At 47.7% G+C, this 24,735-nt stretch overlaps 1 protein-coding gene across 2 annotated transcripts in view; it reads right to left on the bottom strand.

Moving 5' to 3' along the window:
* The window catches only part of LAMB3 (laminin subunit beta 3), a 46,424-nt gene extending 29,186 nt beyond the window's left edge, over nucleotides 1-17,238 (bottom strand). The window contains exons 1-5 of one of the 2 annotated variants that reach the window (XM_060010061.1): nucleotides 17,208-17,238; nucleotides 15,701-15,758; nucleotides 11,171-11,253; nucleotides 9,126-9,190; nucleotides 8,176-8,330 (exon numbers count right to left, since the gene is read on the bottom strand). In XM_060010061.1, the coding sequence (XP_059866044.1) occupies nucleotides 8,176-8,330; nucleotides 9,126-9,153 (183 nt within the window). In that variant the 5' untranslated portion in view covers nucleotides 9,154-9,190; nucleotides 11,171-11,253; nucleotides 15,701-15,758; nucleotides 17,208-17,238. Of the gene's footprint in view, nucleotides 1-8,175; nucleotides 8,331-9,125; nucleotides 9,191-11,170; nucleotides 11,260-15,700; nucleotides 15,759-17,207 lie in introns of those variants that run through there. The other variant, XM_060010068.1, reaches the window with a different exon arrangement.
* Between the last annotated feature and the right edge of the window lie 7,497 nt (nucleotides 17,239-24,735).

Here is a 24,735-nt window from a genome sequence, read left to right as displayed (position 1 = left end):
TCCCCATTCTGGCCAGCCTCTCAGAGGCAAACTTTTCCACTGCCCATCCTCCATCTGCACTCAGCACGTCCTGCAGAGAGACGAGGGCCAGCTGCCTTCCGGCGACCTGTCACCAGAGACCCCCCTGCTCTGTTGGGAACTGATCCCAGCCTGTTCCCTGGCCAAAAGAATGCCAGAAACGAGGCCCAGTTTCTTCCCTTGGGCCATGGGACACAGGAGCTAGAACAGCTCAACATGGGACTGAGGAAATGCCGTTGATATTCCCAAATGGTGCAATATTACGTACCATTAAAAAGACTGTTGAGAGAAAGATTTTCATTGCATGGGGGAAATGTTTACATTATAATGTTTTACGAAAAAAGATATCATGTTCTCTGAAAAAAAGTTGGGCATAAGCTTGTATACATGTCATGATCACAAATATATATTCTTGAAGGAATAGAAAATATGTGGAAGGAAATACACCGATACATTAGGTTGAACCAAATGAAATGGCCGATATTCAGCCATCTTGACCAACAAAAGTGGCAACTGCATACAGTTTTAACCTAATATCTCTGGGAAATGGCATTACGGGTAACTTTTTTTCTTTGTTCTTTTTTTAATAATTTTAAACTTTGATGCCTTGGATATATATTAACTTTTATATTCAGGCATTATTGTAAAGCAAAACAAACTAAAAAGGCCCAGGGTACTCAGCGTGGGCTTGTTACCCTGCCTGCACCTTGTCTTCACAGCCAGTCTGGGGTATCCCACACCTTCTCCACCTGCCTTCCACGTGCTCAGACAATGATGGAGGGATCAGATGGCCTCATGAGCTTAACATCTACGTGCCGCTTATCACAGTAACATAGCTAAAGGAGGGATTATCTCAACCCTCAGAAACAGGCTAAGCCATAAGGCTTGGGACAGGTATTTTAAGGAGCTCTGCATGTCAACCAGCTAGAGGGATGGAGGCCTGAAATAGGGTGGCTTATGGGAGAAGCCCACATGAAGGCAAGCTGCCAATTTCTTCCCTCTCTTCTCTGGGCCTCAGTTTCCCTTCCTTTTTATTCTTGTATGTCTATAGGTAGTATGTGTATAAGAGTGTGTGTGTGTGTGTGTGTGTGTGTGTGTGTGTGTGTGTGTGGTTCTCAACATGAGGCTCCTCCTTTCATATGTGTTACATTCCTCTGTCTCTCCCAGCTGCAGCTGCTTCTCTCTCTGGGGTCACTTGGCCAGCAACCCCCTGGCTGTGCTACTTCAGAGACACAGCATTGTTATCAATTCAGCCTGTCAGGCTTCCAGCCAGTTTGGCTCCTGTTCCCCTCAGTCTGGAAAGACTGGGCCTTTTCCCTTATCCTGGAGCTTTCTAGAAGCTCAGCCGTCTGGCCGGAAGACAAACCCTCCCAGAGAGCTATGGCGGGGGCAAAGGAGAGAGCAAGAGCCAGTGGGAGCCCGAATCACAATGGAGAGGGTGGAAAAGGGAAAGCAAGGCAAATCAAAGCTCTGTGCTTTTGCAGAACATGGAGCTAATTCTGGGGGAAAATAGGAAAACAGGCTCTGGTTATACGTGGTCCAACTCCCTCCCACAAGCAAGTCAGAGACTGCCTGTGTCTATCTAAGGAGCTGTAGTCAGGGTCATGGCTGCCAGCCAGGGCCAAAAGAAAGCCAGCGCCAAAAAAAAAAAAAAATGCAGCTGCCTACAAGAAGGGCATTCCCTCCGCTTCACCTTCCTCATTGGTAAAATGCAGGGGGGGGATGAGATAACGAAGCTCCTTCTTGCTTTAACATGCTATTACAATTCTCCCCCACTCCAGCTTATCTGCTCAGAGGTTAAACACACTCCAAACAAGAATGCAAAAGAAGCAAGAGAAAAATAAGACATTGGCCCAACACTGTACTAGAGAAACACTCTTCCCAGCAAAGTGGGCAGGGGAAGAGGGGACCCTCAGACCTTGGTCAGCAAGGCCTCCATTAGACCCCACTATGATCCACAAGCCTTACCATTTCTATGTCAGTGGATATTGCCAGGGAATTTTAAAAATCGAGACCTGTTATGGTGCCAGGTGGGAGGAGGCACTGTCCTGAAGTAACATCTTGACCAAAGCCTTAGCTCAACAGAGCCCTCATCTCCATCTGAACTAAATTTAGATAGCTCAATTCTAAAGGTGATGACAGAGATGATGAACGCCACACACCCCAAAATTACGCTGCACCAGGCTCTGTCCTGAGCACTATACATACATTATCTCATTTTATGCTTCTAAAATCTCTGAGGTAGGTATATTATATTAAATGGTGGGTATCCTCATCTGACAGATTAGGAAAGCAAGTCTTAGAGAAGCTGAGAAATGTGTCCAAATCCACAGGGCTAGGAAGAGAAGAAGGAGGGATTCCTCTCCCAGGCTCTCTGCCTCCAAACCTTCTCATCGTATTCCGCTTCAAGAGACACAGAGGTCCCGTGGCAACCATGGGAAATTGCAGGGACTAGAGTTGGTTTTCAGGATGTTCCCTCTCTTCTCCCCTAGTAAGGGCAGCCTCAACCTCAGCCCAGACTTCTACAGAAACAGAATTATCCCCCTAGACCTGATTGCAGAGAGATGGTTTGCATTCCTGGACCTCTGAAAGCTCTACCAGTGACAATGATTCCTATAGCCCCTGAGAGCAAAGAAGCAAGGTAGGTCTGCAAGACACTACCCAGAGAGCTTCTAGGAAATTGACCCAAGGAGCAAGGGGGTGAGAAGCCAGGCCAGCAAAGTCATGAGGCCACTCACATTTGTGTCCAGGTTTCCATCTCACTTTTCCACTCTCTTCCCTCTTTTAACCCCACAAGCCACAATCCCCAACCCATAACAGCCAGGACCCAAAAATCTCACATTTCACAGCCCAAGTTTTGCTTCCCTCTGATCCAACTCTTTCTCTAAGTGTCCCTTTTCTTCTATCCCCTCAAAACTTACTCATTCTGGGTCTTATTCTCTTAGGGCCCTTTGCAAAAGCCACAGCTAATTTTCTGATAAGCAAACCCTTCCTGAAATATAAATGATGATAGATTAACAAGATGCCTTCCCCAAGGGTGTCTGCATTTTAAACAAAGAGCTCAACGATGCTTCATCCAAAAGAATAAATCCCCAATGGTAGGAGCTTTGAAAGTTTCATACATGCTAAGAACTTCTGGGAAATAGGAGGGCAGATATTCTGGTCAGAGACAGGCTCAAAGTCCTCTGTGAGCGGAGGACAAGGACCTCAGGATGGATATAAACACATCCTCACATCGTCACATCCTCTGCCTACACATTAGCCATGCTAAACGTCAAGAAAACAGATGACTTTCAAACACAGAAAGGCAGTGGTTGTCGGGGTGTGTGCCTGTGGGTGTGAGTGTGCTTCTGTGCATGTCTGTGTGTGTGTGTGTGTGTGTGTGTGCGTGTGTGTGTGTGGAGGAGGGGACGTCAACTGGCTACTGCTCCTTAGCTTGTTTCCAAGAGATAAAAATGACAGCTGTTTGGTTTACACAGCTAATTAACCTGAGGAATGCACTGTGTAAGACTGTTATGAAGGCAGCTGGGTAATTAAGTTTTTCCCCAGAAAGGGAGGGAGTGGGAGATAAATAAAGCATTTGAGGGAACAGACACAACATTGGAGAAGACATTGTCAGGAGCAGAAATCAGGGCTGGAAAACTTCCTGGCAAAACCCACTGGTTCCCAGGGAGCGTGCACCAGCCCAGAGATGACTGAAGGTCATGGCTCAGCCTCTGCCAGCACCCACCTGACAGAGACAATGGCCAACCCTCAGGGTCACATACAGCCCAGCCAGAAGTTGGCAGAGATGTTAGAGCTGAACAAACAAAGGCTGACTAACCCAACTCCTTCATTTCATGAATGGGGAAATGGTGGTCTAGACAGAAACCATGACCTTCTTGAGGTCACGTTCCTATTTTAAGTGTCAGAGCCAGGACAAGACCTAGAGAGTCTTTACCCCCAGTCGGGTGACTTCATTAACCATGACCACTTCCAGATTTCCCAGCAGCCCACTGCAAATCAGATGGGCAGCGGTCACCTTGGAAGCAGAAAGTGGGCTGGCCCAAGGGCAGTTTGATTTCAATAAGTATGCGAGGGCTTCCCTGGTGGCGCAGTGGTTGAGAGTCCACCTGGCGATGCGGGGGACACAGGTTCGTGCCCCGGTCCGGGAAGATCCCACATGCCGCGGAGTGGCTGGGCCCGTGAGCCATGGCCGCTGAGCCTGCGCGTCGGAGCCTGTGCTCCGCAACAGGAGAGGCCACAGCAGTGAGAGGCCCGCGTACCACAAAAAAACAAAAACAAAAAAATCAATAAGTATGCGAGTGTGTGTCCTGATCCAGGAAGAAGAGCTCAGGAGCATGATTCACAGATGCGGAGGCCCCTGCATGCGGACACAGGTCCCCGGGAGGTGGGGAGAGGGGGATGGGACATTTAGCATCTTCCAGACACCAGCCCAGTGGTCACTTGGCTTCTTCCTTTATACAATCCTCACAACAACTGTTTGAAGTGGGTGCTGTCATTATTCCTATTTTTTAAATGAAGAACTAAGGCTCAGAGGAAGCACAGACGAGAATAAGGGTAGGGAGACATCACAGACATTTTCATTCATGCCTTGGGTTTTAGGGAAAAACGGTGCAGTGAGTTTACTCAGAGGTTACCTAGGAGCTGGAAGAGAGAGAGCCAGGGGACAGGGTGGGACTGCAGCCTCGGGCCATTTTGATAAAGTCTAGCCTGGGTTCAAGCCTGGACAGTTAACGAGTAGTCAAGGCAGGTAGGCCCAGAAGGGCAAAGCTGGGTTGGGGTGGGCGCACAAGGCAAAGCTGGCCAAGTCGTATGTCCATTGTCAAGGCTGCAATATGGACCCAAAACCCATAGAAGCCGGCCCTCAAGGCCAATAGGATTGAGCCAGTGAGACAAAATTAGGCAGAAGAGGTGACATACTAACAGGCTAAGATTGACCCACGAGAAAGGAGCCACACTCTGAGATCAGGAGCTGGGAGAGACAATTTTGGAAGAGGAAGGAGTCCCCACTGCTCCTGAGTTTCCTCAGGGTTGGCAGGGGGCAGCAAGCAATGCTAAAATGTCCAAGAGTCATAAATCCCTAATGCACTTACATTCATGCCATACCAGTAGGCAGGCAGGCAACAGGTGCTGGGTGATTTTTACTGGGCTCAGGGCTCACCATGTCACCCCTGCATGAAAATAGAACAGAGGCAGTAACCAGAGGCTATGACTTAAGGAAGGTATGTATGTGGAGGTGGGAGCTGGTAGACAGGGATGCAGGGGGACTGAAGGGGCAGGCCCTAGGAATGCAGCTCTGCACCATGCCACCTTCCCTTCCAACTGAGGCTGGCCACTGCACCCCCATCTCTAACTACTGAGAAAACTCAATACCTATGTGTTTCCATCAGAAGTTTGGGGGTCCCAGCACACACCCAAACTTTCCCAATAGCTCACAGGGATAATAAGAGCCACCTGATGGAGTATTGTGAAAATTAATTGAGATAATTTATATAAAACTCTTAGTATAGTGCCTGAGACATATAATATGTGCTTAATAAGTTATAGTTACTATAATATCATTTAATAATAAAATAAACTTAAAAACTGAAATTGGAACTCATCAGAGTTAAATCTGGATTCCTAGTTTTCATCACACAGCTGCCCCTGCACCAAGTGAGGGTTCAGGCTACACCTGTACAGAGGGGTATCTGTGCCTTTAGCGTGTGTCTTTACTGCTGGCAAACCAGTGGCCTCTAGGTGGTTAGGTGGGGAAGGGAGAAGGAAAGAGAAATCAGAAAAGGCAGAGAGGAGACAAGTGGGGGAGAGAAGTTGGGTCTCAGCAGGCAGCTCATTCCCAAAGAAAATTGGAGCAAAGAGCGACCCTAAAGACCATTTCTCTAACACTCATTCATGGAAGAGGAAAGCAAGACTTAGAGAGGGGTAATATTTTGCCCAAGATCGCACCACAAGTTAGTGGCAGACCTGGGGCTACACACTGCACTCAAGATGCCCTATCCTCCACTCTTCCAAGAGGTTACATGGATTTATTCCCCCTCATAGAAAAAGGAAGAAAAGAACCAATGCTTCTCAACTTTCACAGCACCAAAATAGCTGAGATTTATCCATCCCCATGGTTTCAAAAGTCTAGACTTCTCTTTTGCAAGCACCCAGTTTTTCTCTCAAGGGGCTGCTTAAGAGCAAGGGAAGCAGTTGGCTCCCTGGGGCATTTGAGAGAGGCAGAGGGCAGGTCAGGATGAAGCCAAAAGCCCAGCCTAGAGGGAAAGAGGCTGTCCAGACAGGGCTGTGGCCGAGGAACATCCCAACACAGGGGATGTGTATGATCTCTCCTTGCTTTCCATCCCAGAAGACGGATCAGCCCAAGGAAGGGAATCAGCAGAGGACTCCCTGAAAATTTTAGACATGGCTCAGTGGCACAAGATTGGAGTATGTGTGGGAAGGCAGCAACTAAAACCATTCTGTTGCCTAGAAATTCAATACTGCCAGGTCTCCTGATGCTTGTGGAGTAATCTGGGCTCACAGGGAGGACTCGCCTGATGCTGGCCATCTTACCCAACACTGTCAAATGGGCTTTCCCACATCCAAGTGGGTGAGATGCAGAAACCACAGCCATCTCTGCTCAGCACCTCCAAAGCCACTATGCAGTACCACCTATGATTAAAAAGTGACCAAAAGGACACTGGGGACTGGAAGGACAGTGAGGCCAGAGATGGGATCAGATACCATCTCCATGGTCCTGAGGACAAGGACCCAGAAGGAGGAAACCACAGACAACCCAAGCCTCCTTCATGGCCATTAATCTCTCTCACTCCCTTTCTCTCTCTGTCTTATTACCCCAAGAGAAGCAGAGGCTCAAGGGAAAACCACTCCCTCACTCTTCCCTTTGTCCAAACCTGTGTTTTGAGGGCAGAAAAATGGCCAGATGAGACAGGCAGCTGGGAAACAAGAAAACACTGAGTGATTTCCACCTTGGTAAACACAAGGAGCAAGGAAAGACCCCAACCTTGTTGAAGGGAAAAGAAAAGAAAACCAAAGTTCCTACCAGAAAGGTCCAGAGGCAAAGTAGAAGAAGAATCACAATGGATCTTTGAAAAAAATCAGTTGCCTAAACGGGTGATGATAATTGACGTAGGTCAAAGAGTTCCAGTGCCTGGATTTGCTCAGCTCGTTTCCTATCAGCTGAGCCACTGAACCTCCTTGCTAACCTCAAGTCACTTCCTTGTTTGTCTCACTGATCTGTGCCCTTTAATTTGAATATTTCCCCAGCACAGGGGGGGGAGGGATAAATTAGGAGGTTGGGATTAACAGATACACACTGCTATATATAAAACAGATAACCAACAAGGACCTACTGTATAACACAGGGAACTATGTTCAATGTCTTATAATAACCTACAATGGAAAAGAATCTTAAAAAGAATATAACTCAATCACCTTGCTATACACCTGAAACTAATACAACATTGTAAGTCAACTATACTTCAAAAAAATTTTTTTAATTAAAAAAAATTCTACAAAAAAAACGTCTCCCACTTCTCCCGGAGTGGTGAAACACGTGGACCAAACATGCAGAGGCTGAGAGGTAAGTCATACGTGATGACTGCAAAACATAGAAGGATAAACTCCAGCCTATAATCATTCGGTAGCTCCAGCCACACCCTTTCCCCAACACTAGCCAAAGAGATGGCAGCAAGGGAGGGGCCGTGGCACAGCTCGGTTCCCCCTTCAGCAAGAACACAAGCCTTGCACACATCCCAGCTTCTGTGCTCCACCAGCCTTGACGCTGTCCACCAAAGATGGCGTCTTACACTCCACGCACCTAAAGGGTCCCCATCTATCTGATTGCTTATTCCCGAGACTTGGAAAACTGTCCTGCCCAGGCCCAAGGGCTGAGAAAAACTCCAGCTCTATCAAGCAAAAGAGAGAAAGGAGCTATTCCGCTAGTTCTGAGTACATTTTCTCTTGCCCAACAAGGTGAAAATTCCTTAGAGGCAGAGATCCGGTCTTAACGCTTTTCTTGCACTCCCCACAGCGCGTGGATCTAAGCTGATACCAAGTCCACTCTAAGTATTCAGTGAACAGATGGCAGGCTTCCCCACCCCGCCCCCAGCTCGCCTTCTTCCAGCCCCCGGAAGCCATGGAGGAAGAGCCTACCTCTCCATACTGGGTGCAGTAGGTCTCAGGCTTGGCCAGGCCACAGGTAGATGAAGCTTGGAGAAACCGGGTCCTCCCAATGAGCAGGTCCCCAACGGGTGGATAGCAGGCCCCACGGGAGCAGGCTTGCTGGGCACACAGGACGCTGGGCAAGACTGAAATCACAGGGGGTACAGGGGTGCAGCCTAGAGAGAAGAGGGTCTAGCCGGCCACCCCAGTGTGCCTCCGGGAAGCCGACATCGATCGGCAAGAATAGACCCTCTTCTCCACCTTCTTCATGCTCCCACCTGCTGGTGGTGGGAATAATCGCAATCCTGATGCTGTTTGCTAAAAAAGCTAATTTTATAGTCTGTAGCCCCCAATCTAAATAGAAAGGAGAAACACTGACAACTAAAAAGCCCGGATGATCCTGAAATGTAGCATCCACATGTGGCTTTCTAGAACAGAGCTGCAGTCACACTCAGCCACCAGGATATGGCCCACAACTCTCCTCACTTGCCTCTGTCAACAGCCCAGAGTAGCGCTGGCTGCTGGCTGTTTGTGGAGCACTGGGAGATACCTGCATTCTGTCTGCTGCTTTATCTGTAAAGGTGACCCTGCCATGCTTTGGGAGTACCCAGCTGCAATTCACTGAGCATCAAGAACTCAAGCCATGATGGCTCTGGGACCAGCTTGAGAGTGACCGGATGGGAAATAAACCATGCAGGGCACTGGGGGAGCCACAAACCACCCTCAGGTAGCAAGAAGACATTTGGGAGCCTCTCAAATCATCTTCTTCAAAGGCCCCCAGGACAGAGAAACCTCATGGACCTCCCGGTAGACAAGTGTCCCAAACCCAAAGGCCCCAGGGTGACCGGTGATGCTCACACTTTGGTAGACCGTCCTCCTACCCACGGCTGTCCCCCCCCTGGTATATGAAAGCGCCTGGAAGGATGGGAAGGGATACTTACCAAAATACAGGAGAAGGAGCGGCCTCATCTTCAGCCAATGGGATGATCCCCACCCAGGACCTCACCTGGAACAGAGCAAAGCAGCCTGGGTGAAACCATGCACATCCCTAGGGTGCACCAGCCCTTTTCTGTTTCTGGACTCATGTTTTCTCAGAAGCCTTTACCTAGGGTCTTGACCTAGGACACTTCTGAGCAGCAGGTGCATCTGTAGCCAAAAACTTGGAAAATGCCAGAGACCTGGCCCCCGTCCCAGCTGGCATGTGACTCCCAGGGTGCCCTGGGATAACGCCACCCCCTCCCTGACTCCAGCTTCCCCCTCTGAAATAGAGGGGAGGAGGATCGACACTGCCCTACCCCACATGGTCAGAAGGACAACGTGGGGAGCAGGAAAGAGCTGGACCCTTTGCAGGAGAAGTCCGGGGCCTTGATGCCTCCCCAGGAAAGAGAAGTGTCCTTTCTCAGGGCCTGGCCCACCTACAGGAGCAACGATGAGTGGGTCAAAGAGGCTGAGGACCTGGAGCTGAGCCCTCTCCTGCTACTGGCATGGTCTTCGGTACTACACAGAGCCACCCCAAGAGTGAGGCTGTGTTGGCCACATCTCTGGGCTGAGCATGATGGAAATGATGGAAAGGCAGGCCTAGCAGTCTTTAAAATTGAGGCAGGCCTAGCAGTCTTTAAAATTGAGGCAGGCCTAGCAGTCTTTAAAATTGAGTAAGCAGAGGAATGGATAAAGATGTGGCACATATACACAATGGAATATTACTCAGCCATAAAAAGGAACAAAATTGGGTCATTTGTAGAGACGTGGTTGGACCTAGAGACTGTCATACAGAGTGAAGTAAGTCAGAAAGAGAAAAACAAATATCACGTATTAACGCATATATGTGCAATCTGAAAACACTGGTATAGACGATTTATTTACAAAGCAGAAATAGAGACACAGACGTAGAGAACAAACGTATGGATACCAAGGGGAAAGGGGTGCGGTGGGATGAACTGGGAGATTGGGATTGACATATATACACATATATACACTATTGAGACTATGTATAAAATAGATAACTAATAGCACAGGGAACTCTACTCAGTGCTCTGTGGTGACCTAAATGGGAAGGAAATCCAAAAATGAGGTGATATATGTATACGGATGGCTGATTCACTTTGCTCTACAGTAGAAACTAACACAACATTATAAAGCAACTATACTCTAATAAAAACTTTAAAAAAGAAAATTAAAAAAAAAAAAAGTGAGTGAGGATTTCATCTGAACTGGAAGCAACCCAAAATGTCTCCAGTGATGGGCTGGGGCTGTACAGGAGACATGGGGGTTGGGAGGCCACAGAACAAGGATTCTGAAGGAGGCTAGGGGTGGATACTCAAAGGGTCCTAGAGGCAAATGCCCCACCCTGTTCATGCAGCGCCCACCTCTACCTTGGATCAGATGCTCACTCTGCTCCAATGACGCCCCAAAACTCCTCTGGCTGGGATGGAAGGATGGGGGGTTGGAAAGGCAGGGGCAAGGGGGGACCAGGGACACTCCTACATCTTTAAATCCTATATCCTAACACTTCAAAATCTTTCCTTCCAATCCCCTACCAGAGGAGTCAGGGGCCCAGGGAAGAGACAGGTGGCCTGAGGTCACACAGCCAGTTGCGGCCTAAGAGGGAGACCCATCTTCTGGCTTCCTCCAGCGCTATCTCTGCTCTCCCATCCAGGGGCTGGAACCACACCCACACCCAGAACTAGGCATTCTGGGCAGACCTTAGAAGAGCTCTAGTGGGGCCAGCCCACCCTCTCCTTGTCTCTTTGTGTTCAGCCCCAGCTCTGAACCTGCTTTCTTCTAAGTCACTGAGATGCTTATCAGTTGTGAAAAAGAAATCCAAACAGTGGCAGACATTAAACCTAGCCTTTGGGTCTTAGCTGGCTCAGCTGAGTTCCCAGGAAGAGGAATGAATCAGGCCCTGCAACCAGGCCCCAGACACCCAGATACACAACCCTTGTCCCGCATCCGGCCCCCACCAGGCAGGTGAAGGCAGGTAACGTACCTCACTCCGTGCTGCCGCGGTTCTTTCTCCAGATCGCCTCTCTGAGAGCGCGCCTTGAATGTGGGAGTCCCCTCTCCTGGCTCCTAGGTTTTAAACAACCGGCCTCACCTCTGGAGACGTCCTGGCTGGGCGTCACCAACTGCAGGGCGGGACTCAGGAATCCGGCAGCTGGCACGCCCATCTGTAGTCATGCACCCTCACCCTCACCCCCAGACAGGACTGGGCAGGTGGGTCGGTCCCAGAGGCCTAACAGCAAGCTCGGCAGCACCCGCCTGCCTGTGGGTGCCTTGTGGGGGGAATGTTAGTGATCTTTGGAGACCAGGATTCCTGGCAGAGGGGTGGGGGGGTGGGGGAAGGACACTGGCATTTGTGACAGGCACTGCACTTGGTACTTTCCCAAGGCCCGTAGAGGTCAGCCTCCTCTGGTGTCCTGGACCACCCTGGACAGAAGACCAAGCAGAGAACACAACGATCAGGGCTTCTATATAAGGTGTTATAGCCCCAGACCGGTCACTGAGCTGGAAGGGAAGAAGATGCAAACATCCAGGACCCTGGAAAGCACCAGACCCCTCCCAAGGGAAAACAAAAAAATGGAAAATCCCTGCTTCTTGGGGGATTAAAACGCTATGGTTCATCAGGAAGGGGTCAAAGCCCAACTCACCCAAGAAAAGCTTAAGAGGAATAAACAGGAATGAACTCTAAATATCTCCCTTTAGGCTCCCTCGCAGCCTTGGCAGGGAGCCCAAGGACAGGTAACTACCTGTGAGTCATGGCTCTCAGCTCAGGAAGGGCTGCTCTCCTAGCCCCTCCCACCCTGGGCAAGAATGCCTGCCTGGAGGGCCAGAAAACAGACCTGACCCTCCTAAGGGATGGAAAGGAAGGCTGAGGTATAATTGGACCAACTTCCCCTGACCTCCTGCCAGGCCTGAGAACACAGCTTCCTTTGTAGGACCCTGGGCGTGCTCCTGGCTTACGGCTTTGGGCTGAGAGCTTCTGTAAATGGCCCATATCAAGGGGTTGGTCTTGGAGGACAGTCTTCCCCCCAGGTTACGGTCAGAGGGCTTTTAGAGACATCTGGAAGGTCACCCAGTTCAGATCTTGGCCCCAGAGAGCCTACACTGGCCTTGTTTGGACATTATTGCCTCAAAGTTTCCATTTAAAGGAGACTCTTAACGAGCCAGTCCAGCCTGTCAGTGTCTCCTCAGCAGGAAATTCTCTACAATTGAAGGGTTAAGTCCAAGAAACTGGTTTGAGAACGCTTAAGGGGGAAACGTAGGATTTTGTGGATTAAACAGTAACCTGGGCATTTCTAACCCTCAGATTCTAATGTAGCCCAAGAAGTTTAGATGGGCAGGAAAAATACTATAATTAGCAAATGGGCAATAAGTTGTTTGGATGCAAACGGACATTCCATTAAATGTTCGTGTCTTGACCCTTGTAAACATTCCAGTGAAATGTGGCTTAATGAGCCAGGATCAGTAGCTGGCCCTCCTGGGCCCTGCTTCTGCAGTAAGAACACAGACACACACCCCTCCAGTCCCCCACAGGGAAAGGTTACTGCTCACACCCTCGAGCTTTGAGCCCACCCATCTATTCTCTTTCTCTCCAACTCTCCAACTCCCTGAACGCAAGGCTTCCAGGAAGCTTGCCCCTCATGGGGCTGTCCATCCTCTGCCCACCACCAGGAAGAGGATGTGACAAAGAACTCATGAATAGTTAACTCAGTAGAAGCAGCAGCCGTTGGGATGCCATATCCTCAGACAGGTGGGGCAGGAGTGCGATGGGAGGCTGGGCCCTTTAAACCCCCCTCCTCCTCTCCCATTATGAGGCCAGGAGCCCAGGTAAATAGCTATCTCAGACTTCACAGGCTGGGGCAGGTCCCAGAGCAGTTTGGCTTCGCAGAGGGAAAGGCAATTGCTCTGTGTGGGCTCGTCACCCCACCCCCGCGTTCCCGGCCAAGTCCAGGACTTTGTTTCTGCAGACCTCAGGGAGGGCCCAGCCAGCCCACTCCTCAGGACACTTAGCACTCCCCAGTGGGAATCTAGTCCCCCCAGGACTGCAGGGCCCCAGGCACAGGGTTTGAACTTCAGAGACAAGAAGCCTAATCTAGAGACAGAGCTAGAGTAGGACCTGGCCAGGGCTAAAGGCAAGATGGGAGCATTGCTCCAACACCATCCCCTGCGTGCCCCCTTCCTCTCCCACTGCCCGCCATCCTGCTCCAGAGCTCTGCACTCTCATTTCTCTCCGAGCCTTGGCTTGTTAGAACAAGGAAAGTGGTGCTCAGGAATGTGGCCCTCCTTGACCCTCGTTCCTCTCGTACCTACATCAATCCATCTGGCAATTCTGTTAGCTCCCCTTTCCAAAGGCAACCTGAATCCACTTCCATCCTCCTGGCCTGAGCCCGTCTACCCCAGGCTTCTGCAACAGCCCCCTAACTCCTAACTGTCTAGTCACACAACCAGGTCTTGTCACTCCCCTGCTCAGAACCCTGCACCAGCTCCCATTTCAGTCAGAGTCTTGAGGCCCCATGTGATCTGACACTGCCCGTTTCTTCACCTCTACCACTACTCTCCCCCCCAAATCCTCTCCCTCCAGCCACATGGCCTCCTTGTTCTGCCTCCAAATTACCAGGTTGCTTCTGAGTTAAGCCTTTTGCCCCAGCTGCTCTCTCTGCCTGGAATGCTCTTCCCCCACATTGGCAAGCCTACTTCTCTTACCTCTTTGAACTCTTTTTTCAAATGCTACCCTCTCAAGGAGGCCCACTCTGACCACCCTATTTAAAATGACAACAAACTTCCCTGCCCCTCCCTGTCCCCCACCCCTAACATTCCCAACCCCACCTACCCTACATTATGGATGAGTTGTTTTGTTTTGCAATACTTACCAATTTCTAACCAACTATACAATCTATCTATTTATCATGTTTATTTTCTCTCCCCCCACTGGAATGTAATGCCCAAGAAGGCAGAGATTTTTGTCCATTTTGTTCACTACTATTTTCCGAGTACCTAGAAATAGTGTACGGCTCATAGGAGGTGCTCAATACTTGTGGAATGAATGGATTCACACACTGTGGAAATCATTGATATAATTTAAAGAGTTCCTCATGCCCTGTAGGTACAGTTGCATTCTCAAAGGGGACAGTCTGGGCTTTTGCTCACCAGAACGGATGACTAATAGTGGAAATTCCTGCATCAGTCAGCTGCAGAGGGCGGGGTGGGGAAGGTCTCTTTGGAGACACCTACCCCCAGATTACAGAAATGCACCATGTCAGTGCAGGCAGTCTCCCTCTCTGCCTGCTTGTCCGTTGTCCCTCACAATATCTCTGACGGGGGCGGGGGGGGGGGGTGGCCTGAGAAGCTACCATCTCCATTTCCCATCTCTCAGGCTCAAACCATCCAGGTTGCCAGGGAAATCAGCCAAGATCTGATCAATGAGAGATCAAGAGATAGGGAGAAAAGAAAGGAGGGAAGGAGGGTGGAAAGGAGGAGAGAGGTTGAGAAGTTAGGATAAGAGAACCTGGTCCAGGCTGTGGATGCCAAATCCCAGGTGTTGGAGGAAGGGGCGCTGGGTGACTAAGGCTTGGGCATCACCCAGCTCCAGTGAGTCATGGCTGAGTCCTTGTCTGTGGGACTGGGTGGGCTCCAGGAAGGGTTCTGGGGATTTGTCACGTGACTAAAGCTGGCGTGTCTCCCCTTCTGCACAACCGCTCGGCTGCCCAGACAAGCGGTCACTCTTTGTGCACCTCTCCGAGCACCAGAGAGAGAAGGTGGGGCTTTATGAGCTCAGGCGGGAGCCCAGCCTCGGGTGGGGGCCAGGAGAAAGACAACGGGAGCCTGGGCTGCCATCATGGGATGACTCTATTCCATAGAGTCTGTCTCCCCCGACCCTCCCCTTCCCATCCTGAATGTCCATCCAACTGACAGCAGTGCACATCAGCCTGGGTCTGAGGTCTGAGAGAAATCAGGCAGTCAGCCTAAACTAAGCACAGCTAACATTCTCTGGAGAGCTCGCAGTGTGCCAGGCACTGTTCTAAGACCTTTATACATATTACCTCATTTAATACTCACTACATCTCTGTGCAGTAGATGCTTAATTATCCTTCCTTTGCAGATTAGGAAAATGAGGCACACTTTGAAGAACTTGGTCCCAGCTAATACGTGGTCATTTGAACCCAGACCAGTTTGCTTGGCACTTAAGTTCTTAACCATTACTTTGGGCCTAAGATGGCCTAAACTCCCTGCCTCCACCCTTGGTAATCCTTGACCAGAGTCCACCAGACTCTGAATTTTATGTTTCCCAAACCTAATCAAGACCCAGTAACTGAAAAAGGGTGTTTTTGGAGCACAAATGTCGACTGGAGACTCCTGGGGAGACACTGATGCTATAGAAACATCCAGAACAGACACCATTCGGTGCCTTCCTGTTTGTTGTCCATGTAGACAACCTCTTTTGTGTTGGAGATGGAGATGGATGGAGACGGTGCTGGCCTCCAGATGCCCCTTCTCAGAGACTCCAGCACATACGTACCAGTAGGGTTTCCCCCTCATACCAACAGGAAGCTGCTCTGAGTGAGGACGTGAGCAACCTACAAGGGGTGGGAAGACAGGGGAGGTGACCAGAAAAACATCACGGAGTGCTGACAAGTTTAAACAAAAAAGATTGAACATGATGACAGGATGACACAACTTCCCCTTCACTGAAGGAAGGGGATCCCCTCCCCAGAGGTCAGGCTTCTGGGTCAGGGGCCCCAGTTTCTTCTATCTCTTAGGTCCTAGGGTGCACCTCCAAATGTCACCTCCCTCCTGAGGGGAACTAACGCTGGCTCGTGGCTCCCCAGAAAAGAGGGAGGAATATCTTGACAATTCTGCCACTTTCACTGCCCTCCCAAATCCCCGACCTTCCGGGGGGACAGGCTGGCTCAGACCACACCCCCTCTCTACCATTGCCTCTGGGAACTAGCTTCTTGGGACCCAAGTCCAACCTCTGTAACCTTTGGCCACAGATTTGCCATGTGGAGCTGGCCATGTGGCCTGAGAGGAGAGAGACACACACCTGAAGGGGGCAACTTGTGGCCACAGGTGAGGTCAGGAGCATCTGGGAATGCCTGAGAGGGACCTGGCAGCAGAGGTCGGGGGGTGGGTGGTCTGCTCCCCGTGCTAGCAGAGGGCTGCCTCACAGGACTTTAAACTTCCAAATATCATCCCTAAAAGGGCCACTCAATTTCCTAATGTTCAAATTGGCATTTGAGGGCTGAGTATGGAGAAATGAGCCTCCTGTGGTTTGAGGGAGAAGCATGGGTGAGTCTGGCTTCTTGCCTGGAATCAACCCCACCTAACAGCTTTGAAGCAGCACCTCCCTGCAATGTGTGTGGCCACATCGGGTCTCTATGGACTTGAACAGCTCTGAAATCCAAGACCTAGCTCCAGCTCTGTTTCTCAATAGAAGCATAAACTTGGGAGAACCCCCCACTGAGCCGCAGTTACATCATTTGTAAATAAAGGTGCTGGATTTTACTGGTTCTCAACCCAAGCTGCCCTCAGAATTACTTGCAGAACTTACAATATCTTAGGCCAGGCCCCAGCCAGAGATTTAATTGGATGGCAGAGGGACAGGGATGTTGAAAATGCTTTTAAACCTCCCCTGAAGCCCCCTCCAGCTTTAAGATGCTCTGCTCTCAGGGGTGGTAGTTTAGGACAGCAGTTAAAAGCCTAGACTTTAGAGTGAGGGAGATGAAGGTGCAAGTCTTGGCTCTGTACTCACCAGCCACATGACTTAGCACAGCCAAAGCTGCTTGCGTTGCTACTACTCCAATGGGAGTAATAACAGTCTACCTCATGGATCCGTGTAAATATCAAAGGGGACAATGCATAGGTAACTCTCAGCCAGGTACCTGGATAGAAACGTGCTCTATAAAATGTCCGTCACCACGTGTGCATCACACACACAGGCGTTGGGGGCGTGAGCAGCAGTCTTTGCAGCTGTGCTTAACAGAAAGCAAATACCGTTCCATCCAGATGTCTCACAACTCACTTACCAGGCAGTGGGCCAACCTGGGCTGCCCCCCTCCATCTCCCCCAGGGAGGCCCCAGGTCCCACATTCCAATCAGCTCCTTAGGGCTGCAAATTCCTGAAGAGCAGTGATCTGGACGAGAAGGGAAGAGGGGGCACTCGGCGGGCCAGACGAGCTAAGCTCCTTGAGAGCAGCGTGGTGCTTCCGGCCTACCTAGACAGGGAAAGACAGGATGTGGGGTGTTTACGGAGGACAGAGGGCAGAGGAGCAAGCTGAAGCATGACAGACGTATTGTTTTATGGCCTCCAAGAGTTAACAAAACCAAGAGTCCAACCCCTGATAAAGAGAGGAGTCAAAGCTGGTCTGGACAGCAGTTTGTTACTTACCTCGGGGCAATTGCCCGGCAAGTCTGAGGGCTATAGAGAAAAGGCGCTTTCTTTCCCAGGGGCTTCTGCTTACACGGATTAAATTCTGGTCTATATTCTATCAGACAAGGGTGATGAGATCTTATCTAATCTAATTCCTTCCCTTTAAAACGTCATTCAAAATGGACCCTCTTCGGATCTAAAATACTGATAAAGAGGTTTAATAGCCTGGGCAAATGTTTACGAGATATGGTTTTCTGGGGCAAAAAAATAAGAAAACAAATGTGCATAAAATCTACTTAACTCTAAAGACAAAATAATACTCGTGTCCATCAACAAATGAATGCATAAAGAAGATGTCATATGTATATACAATGGAATATTACTCAGCCATAAAAAAGAATGAAATATTGCCATTTGCAGCAACGTGGATGGACTCGGAGATTATCATATAAGTGAAGTGAGTCAGACAGAGAAAGACAAATATTATATGATGTCACTCATATGTGGAATCTAAAAAATAGTACAAATGAATTTATTTACCAAACAGAAACAGACTCACAGACATAGAAAATAAACTTATGGTTACCAAAGGGGAAAGAAGGGGGAGTGATAATTTGAGAGTATGGGATTAACAGATGCACACTACTATATATAAAATAGAAAAACAACAAGAATTTACTTAATAGCACAGGGAACTATATTCGATATCTTGTAATAAACTATAGTGGAAAAGAGTCAAAAACAGAATATAAATATATATGTATATATATAGGTATGTATATATATGTATATACACTTTGCTGTACGCCAGAAACTTAACACAATATTGTAAATCAATTATACTTCAATTTAAAGAAAAAGAAAAAATAATAGAGAGAGGACAGGGAGAGACTATCCAAAATGCTACATTTCCCATCTCTTTATATTCCTCTGTGTGCTCTCATCTTCCACAATGAGGATATTTTGCTAGAATAATCAGTACAAATAAAGCAGAAAGTTTCAGGAGGAGGAGAGTGATTTTTGTCCACCTACAAGTGATTAATCTTTCTTCTCTTTGCTCCCTCCTTTGTCCTGAACCTGTCCACTAAACCCACAGACTGCCCCCAGAGTTCTACAAGTTTTCTACATCATTGTAGATTTTGTAAGGTGTGGTTTCCCCTTCTTAAGAAGTATTGCTTATTGGGGCTGTTAGGTTTATGTCAAGAAAGCACTTAACACAGTTCCTCAGTAAATGTGTAAGAAAGTAAGGCATCACTCTAAACACCACATCTACAATATCTCATTTAAGCATCACAGCAGCCCTTTAAGGTGGCTCTTTGAAAGGACTTATTATTATAACTTTTTTGCAGCCTCAGCATTATTTGATAACTTGTTCAAGGTTTCCGAGTGTTACTGACTGAATATGGACCCTCAGAAATTCATATGCCGAAGCTCTGACACCTAATGTGATGGTCTTAGGAGGTGGGGGCCTTGGGAGATAATCAGGTTTAGATGAGGTCATGTAGGTAGAACCCTCATAATGGAATTAGTGCCCTTATAAGAAGAGGAAGAGACACCAGGACTCTGTCTCCACCATGTTGAGAACGCAGTCAGAAGGCAGTGATCTGCAAGTCAAGAAGCCAGTTCTCACCAGGAACCCGAACTACTGGAACCTTGATCTTGGAATTCTAGCCTTCAGAGCTGTGAAAATGAATGTCTTGTTGCTTAAGCCACCCAACCATGGTATTTTGTTAGAGCAGCCTGAAGTGATGAAGACACAGAACTAGCGTTTTAGTCAAGTTAGGCTAGGCTATGCTGCAGTAATAAACTAACCGCAAAATCTCAGCAGCTTAACACAACTGAAAAATGATTATTTGTTGCTTGCACAGAGTATGATGCAGAACAATGGTGAGGGAAGAGGTCCTCTGTTCCACACAGTCACTCAGGGACTTCCGCCATCCTGCATCTGCACCAGCCAGGACACATGGTCTTAGTGGCCTCGGCAGCAAGGTTATAGGGGCACGGAGGAACTCTCCCCAGTTACTCCAGGGTTCACAGTCATGCTGCTTACAACCTACTGGGCAGATCTACTCAGAGGGCTCCTAAGTGACCTTCCTACATGCCCAAAAGAGGAAAATGAAGTAGGACTTTGTGAACACATAGCATTGTCCACCACAACTAGTATATGGTGAAACCAGAATTCAACAGCAGATCTTTAAGCTTCCAAAATCCATGCTCTTTCCACTACAACATTTGGCCTCCCAAAATTGAGAGAATTTGTTTTTCATTTAAAAAAAATTTCATGATAGCATAATGTGTAGAATATGACTGCTCAAGGATACTGGTAGGAAAAATGCCCATAGTGAATGTTTTAGATTTGCAAAGCCTAAAGCATCACAGATTGCCTCATGGAAAACCTTAAACACAGTGAGATCTCTGTAGGTTGTACCCAGACGGTAAATATCTATGAGACATATACACCACTCCAGTCTTTAAGAGAAAAACCGCTGGTGGTGAGAGCAAATCTTCAATGAGAAGATTCTGGTATGTTGTAAGGTGACAAACCAGCCTAGTTCACTGGGGCTCTTCTCGCTTTAGCTCTGAAAGTTCCACTTCCCAGGACACTCTTCAGTCCCAGACAAACACTTGGTCACCTGGTTGTACATCGATACTTTTTCACCCTGACAACTTTTGAAGGTGTCATCTCAAGTGGCTCAGTAAACTTTGAGTGCAGATGCACAGTGATCTGAGAAAGTGAAGTTGGCCCTGAGCCCAAGAAAAACCTCGGTGGAAATAGCACATGAGAATAAAACTCTCTCACAGGAAAGAGCTCAGGAAGCTCCTGTGTGGCTATTGGCTCACCTCAGCACAGTAGTCCTCTTCGAGGACTTGGGGGAAGAAAAGAGTATGACTCTGCTCCTACTGCTGCAGCCTGATGTGCAGGAGGCTTTTGCCAGCCAGATCACATCAAGGACTCATACTGAGTTTATAGATACATTAATACCTCTATCTTTTTCAAGTCAAATGCCATTAAAATAGGTCGGTGGCGTCCTGAATTTGTGCTATTCTTGACATGCGTGTACTCACAAATGCACACACACAGGACACACAAGCCTTTGCACTTTTTCCTATTGCGTTTCGTCTTGTAAATTTTGGCTAAGCACTCCATTTACAAAGTTGGATTTGGCAAGTACTTTGACCTATACACTCTCCGTCATCTCTGGGTTAAAGTCCAGAGTCCACAGCCAGGCTCTTGGAGTTCTGCTGAAAAAAAAGCTGTCTTTTTGGCCCTAATTCACACAGCCCTGTTTCGCACAAGTGCTCTGATCCTGCCGTTTCATTCCCTTGACCACACTTAGGCTTCATTCATCTGGCTCTGACTGTCTACACCGCCCTTTCCACCCTTGTGTACTTGGCCAAATGCTAAATCCAAGACTCAGATCAGATTACTGGATAGGTGATGGCTTCTCTGTTATTTTCTGTAAGTTCTTCCCAAACTCCATCAGCAGACCTTACCGATACAATTCAAGTAGCAACCAGTTCTGTTCTGTCTTGTAGATCCCTTCTACCTCAAATTTACATTTAGTTATTTTGTGATTTGCTCCCAAACCTGGATTGCAAACTCCTTGAGGACAGGGGCAACACTTGGCCACTCTTTTTATCTGCTAATGAGTGCATCACCCACTGTCTGCACACAATTAAGTGCTCAATGAACACATATTGATTTATTAGTATGAATCCTTGGGGCAAGGAGAAATCTACCAAAAAGTGTTCAAAGTATATGATGCCATGAGTTGATACTGCACAACCATGAGTTGATACCTATAACTCCCTCTCAAGACAACATAGACAGAAAATCATCCAGAAAAAGAAATACCTTTTTTTCCCTTAAGAATTAGAACCTGAGAAAATTCATGAGGAGTTGATCCACTGATGAGCAGACTTCCAAGGCTGTGCTCCCAGTCGCATCCACAATGGCTGGTACTTGGGGACAGAAAGGCCAGGAATCAAACTGGCTGTACTTCTGGTGTTTGGAACTGAAATACTTCTGGGATCAGTCATGGATCCAGGTCCTCAAGATGTTCAAGCCCCAGCTTTTAGAAGCCTGAGAGGTGAGGAAAGGTGTAAATGTGGGTCCAGGGGAGAGGAGGGCACAAATGGAGAGAGAGTCTTGGGAAGCAAGCATTCCTAAACATGACTCAAGGATTCTTGGTCACTCCCAGATAATCGGGAGATGTGTAGCAAAAGGTCTGTCGGTCCTTGCCTGTCCTTGTGCTGCCAATGAAAATGTGTCCTGCTAGGAGTTTCAGGCCCATCCCAACCCTTGGCCAATGAGGGCCAAGTCTGGTACACTAAGAACTCTGTCCCACAGCCAAATGGGTCTAGGTGTATCTGCTTGTCTAAGTCCATTTATTGGGCATCAGCAGTGTCCCAGGAGCTGGCATGAGCACTGAGAGGGGCTTCTCTCATTTACACCCCTCTGTGTATCTGGTCTGCTGCTTTTCTGGCCTTTCTGCCTGGGTCTCTGACAGGACCTGTTCTCCCTCCAGTTGTCCTTGAGGCCCGAGCTTAGGTCTGAATCCTCCCAGCGAATCAGCCTGCACATTGACACCCCTCCACCCACAGCTTCTGCCCGGTCATCATCCACAGAGCCTGGGCTTTTCTTCCAGTTTCTCCTCACATCTCAGCAAACCCTTCTGACTTCTGACCAAGAAACTCAAAAACATCCCGAACCATTCATTCACAAAATAAATGTTTACTGAGCACCCACTCAATGCCAGGCATCCACTGACCTAGTAGTAAACAAGTCAGACACATACATCCCTGTCCAGAGGGAGACTACTGTCTCATGGAACACAGACATTAAACACATAATTGCCAGATAATTCATTAATTATGCAACCAGAGTGACCTCATGTTCTTTAGCCATCCAAGTCACTCTTTCCTCTATTATGTGAATAACCCTAATTCTGAGGATTCTAAGGAGATGCTAACAGATAATGCAAATTCATCCAGTAATTGCTTGTCTTCAAACAATCCTAGCTCCCTTTTTACCATTTCTCCATGCTGCCCCGATCTCTCCAGCCTATTTTGGCCCCAAACACAAATGTATGATCCTTTCTCCATTCTCCTAAGAACAAAAGACATAACTGCTGAGCTTGAGAAATTTTACTGAAAGTTTGAAGGTGACACAGGGAAATTACAACCTAACAATAAATACTAGCTTCCGCTGTCTCCAGAATCCATCCAGCATCATAGCCTGTTCCTGCTGCCATCTCCCTCCTTAGCTCTAAGCCTTCCCCAGGTTGCTGGAACCAGGGCCTCCCTCCTGGGGAGCAACCAGTCAGGAGAACTCCCTTTCTGTGAACTCACTTCTCCCATCTCACCCCATGAAGATAGCCGTATACAGGGTAACAATCCAAGTTGGCCCATCTACCTTACACTTAATCTACTCACTGCTACTTGCCATACATCAGCCTGCATTCATTCACTCTTTCATTTCAGAAATAATTACTGAACATATATTTTATACCAGGCATTGTGCTAGGTTAGGACAAAAATATACAGCGGCAAACAAAACAGCCTTTATGGAGGAGACAAACAATAAAGAAGTAAACTAGAAACTAACTCTGACAATTACAGCTTTCAATGATTTTTATGAAATATTTTTAAAAACCAGGATGACATGATAGATGGGGGTCTCAGGATGTTGGGAGTACCACTTCAGAAAGGATGGGTAAGAGAATTCTCTCTGAGGAGGTGACCCTTGGGATAAGCCTGAGAGATTTAGGGCTGAACATTACAAGGCAGCCTAAACATGTATTTAAGGCACCAGCAAAGGAGAGGCAACAAAATTTCTTCTGAAAAATTTTATATCTAATATATTTTTAAAGACATTGCAATAGACACCTTGGGCAGAATTAGAATACTGTATGTCTCCCTTACACATATTTTATTTTATTTTATTTTATTTTATTTATTTATTTTTTGCAGTACGCGGGCCTCTCACTGTTGTGGCCTCTCCCGTTGCGTAGCACAGACTCCGGACATGCAGGCTCAGCAGCCATGGCTCACAGGCCCAGCCACTCCGCGGCATGTGGGATCTTCCCGGACCGGGATACGAACTCGTCTCCCCTGCATTCGCAGGCGGACTCTCAACCACTGCGCCACCAGGGAAACCCTCCCTTACACATATTTTAAAGTTTAATACCGTTTTTATTTTGATTTACTAAGGCAGATTAGAGCATTCAATCTTTTTTTTTTAATTAACTTTTATTGAGTATGGTTGCTTTACAATGTTGTGTTAGCCTCCATTGCACAATAAAATGAATCAGCCATATACATAAAGATATCCCCTCCCTTTTGGACTTCCCTCCCATTTAGGTTACCACAGGGCACTAGGTGAGTTCCCTGTGCTATACAGCATGATCCCATCAGTGGCCCATTTTATACATAGTATCAATAATATATATGTGTCAATCCCAGTCTCCCAAATTCTCCCACCCCACCCCTTTCCCCTTTGGTATCCATACATTTGTTCTCTACATCTGTGTCTCTATTTCTGCTTTGCAACTAAGATCATCTATACCATTTTTCTAGATTCCACATATATGCGTTATTATATGATATTTGCTTTTTTCTTTCTGACTTACTTGACTCTGTATGACACTCTCTAGGTCCATCCACATCTCAAAAAATGATCCAATTTCATTCCTTTTTATGGCTGAGTAATATTCCATTGTATATATATATATATACCACATCTTCTTTATCCATTCCTCTGTCAATGGACATTTAGGTTGCTTCCATGTCCTGGCTATTGTAAATAATGCTGCTATGAACATTGGGGTGCACGTGTTTTTTTGAATTATGGTTTTCTCTGGGCATATGCCCAGTAATGGGGTTGCTGGGTCATATGGTAGTTCTATTTTTAGTTTTTTAAGGAACCTCCATACTGTTCTCCACAGTGGCTGCTCAATTTACATTCTTACCTAGAGTGCAAGAGGGTTCCCTTTTCTCCACACCCTCTCCAGCATTTATTGTTTGTAGATTTTTTGATGATGGCCATTCTGACCGGTGTGAGGTGGTACCTCATTATAGTTTTGATTTGCATTTCTCTAATAGTTAGTGATATTGAGCATCTTTTTATGTGTTTGTTGGCCATCTGTACATCTTCTTTGGAGAAATGTCTATTTAGGTTTTCT

The sequence above is a fragment of the Delphinus delphis genome, chromosome 1 (assembly GCF_949987515.2).
Source record: "Delphinus delphis chromosome 1, mDelDel1.2, whole genome shotgun sequence".
In the NCBI taxonomy this organism is placed as follows: domain Eukaryota; kingdom Metazoa; phylum Chordata; class Mammalia; order Artiodactyla; family Delphinidae; genus Delphinus; species Delphinus delphis.
Note: the sequence above shows the minus strand (reverse complement) of the source record. Positions and strands in the feature narration are given on the sequence as shown.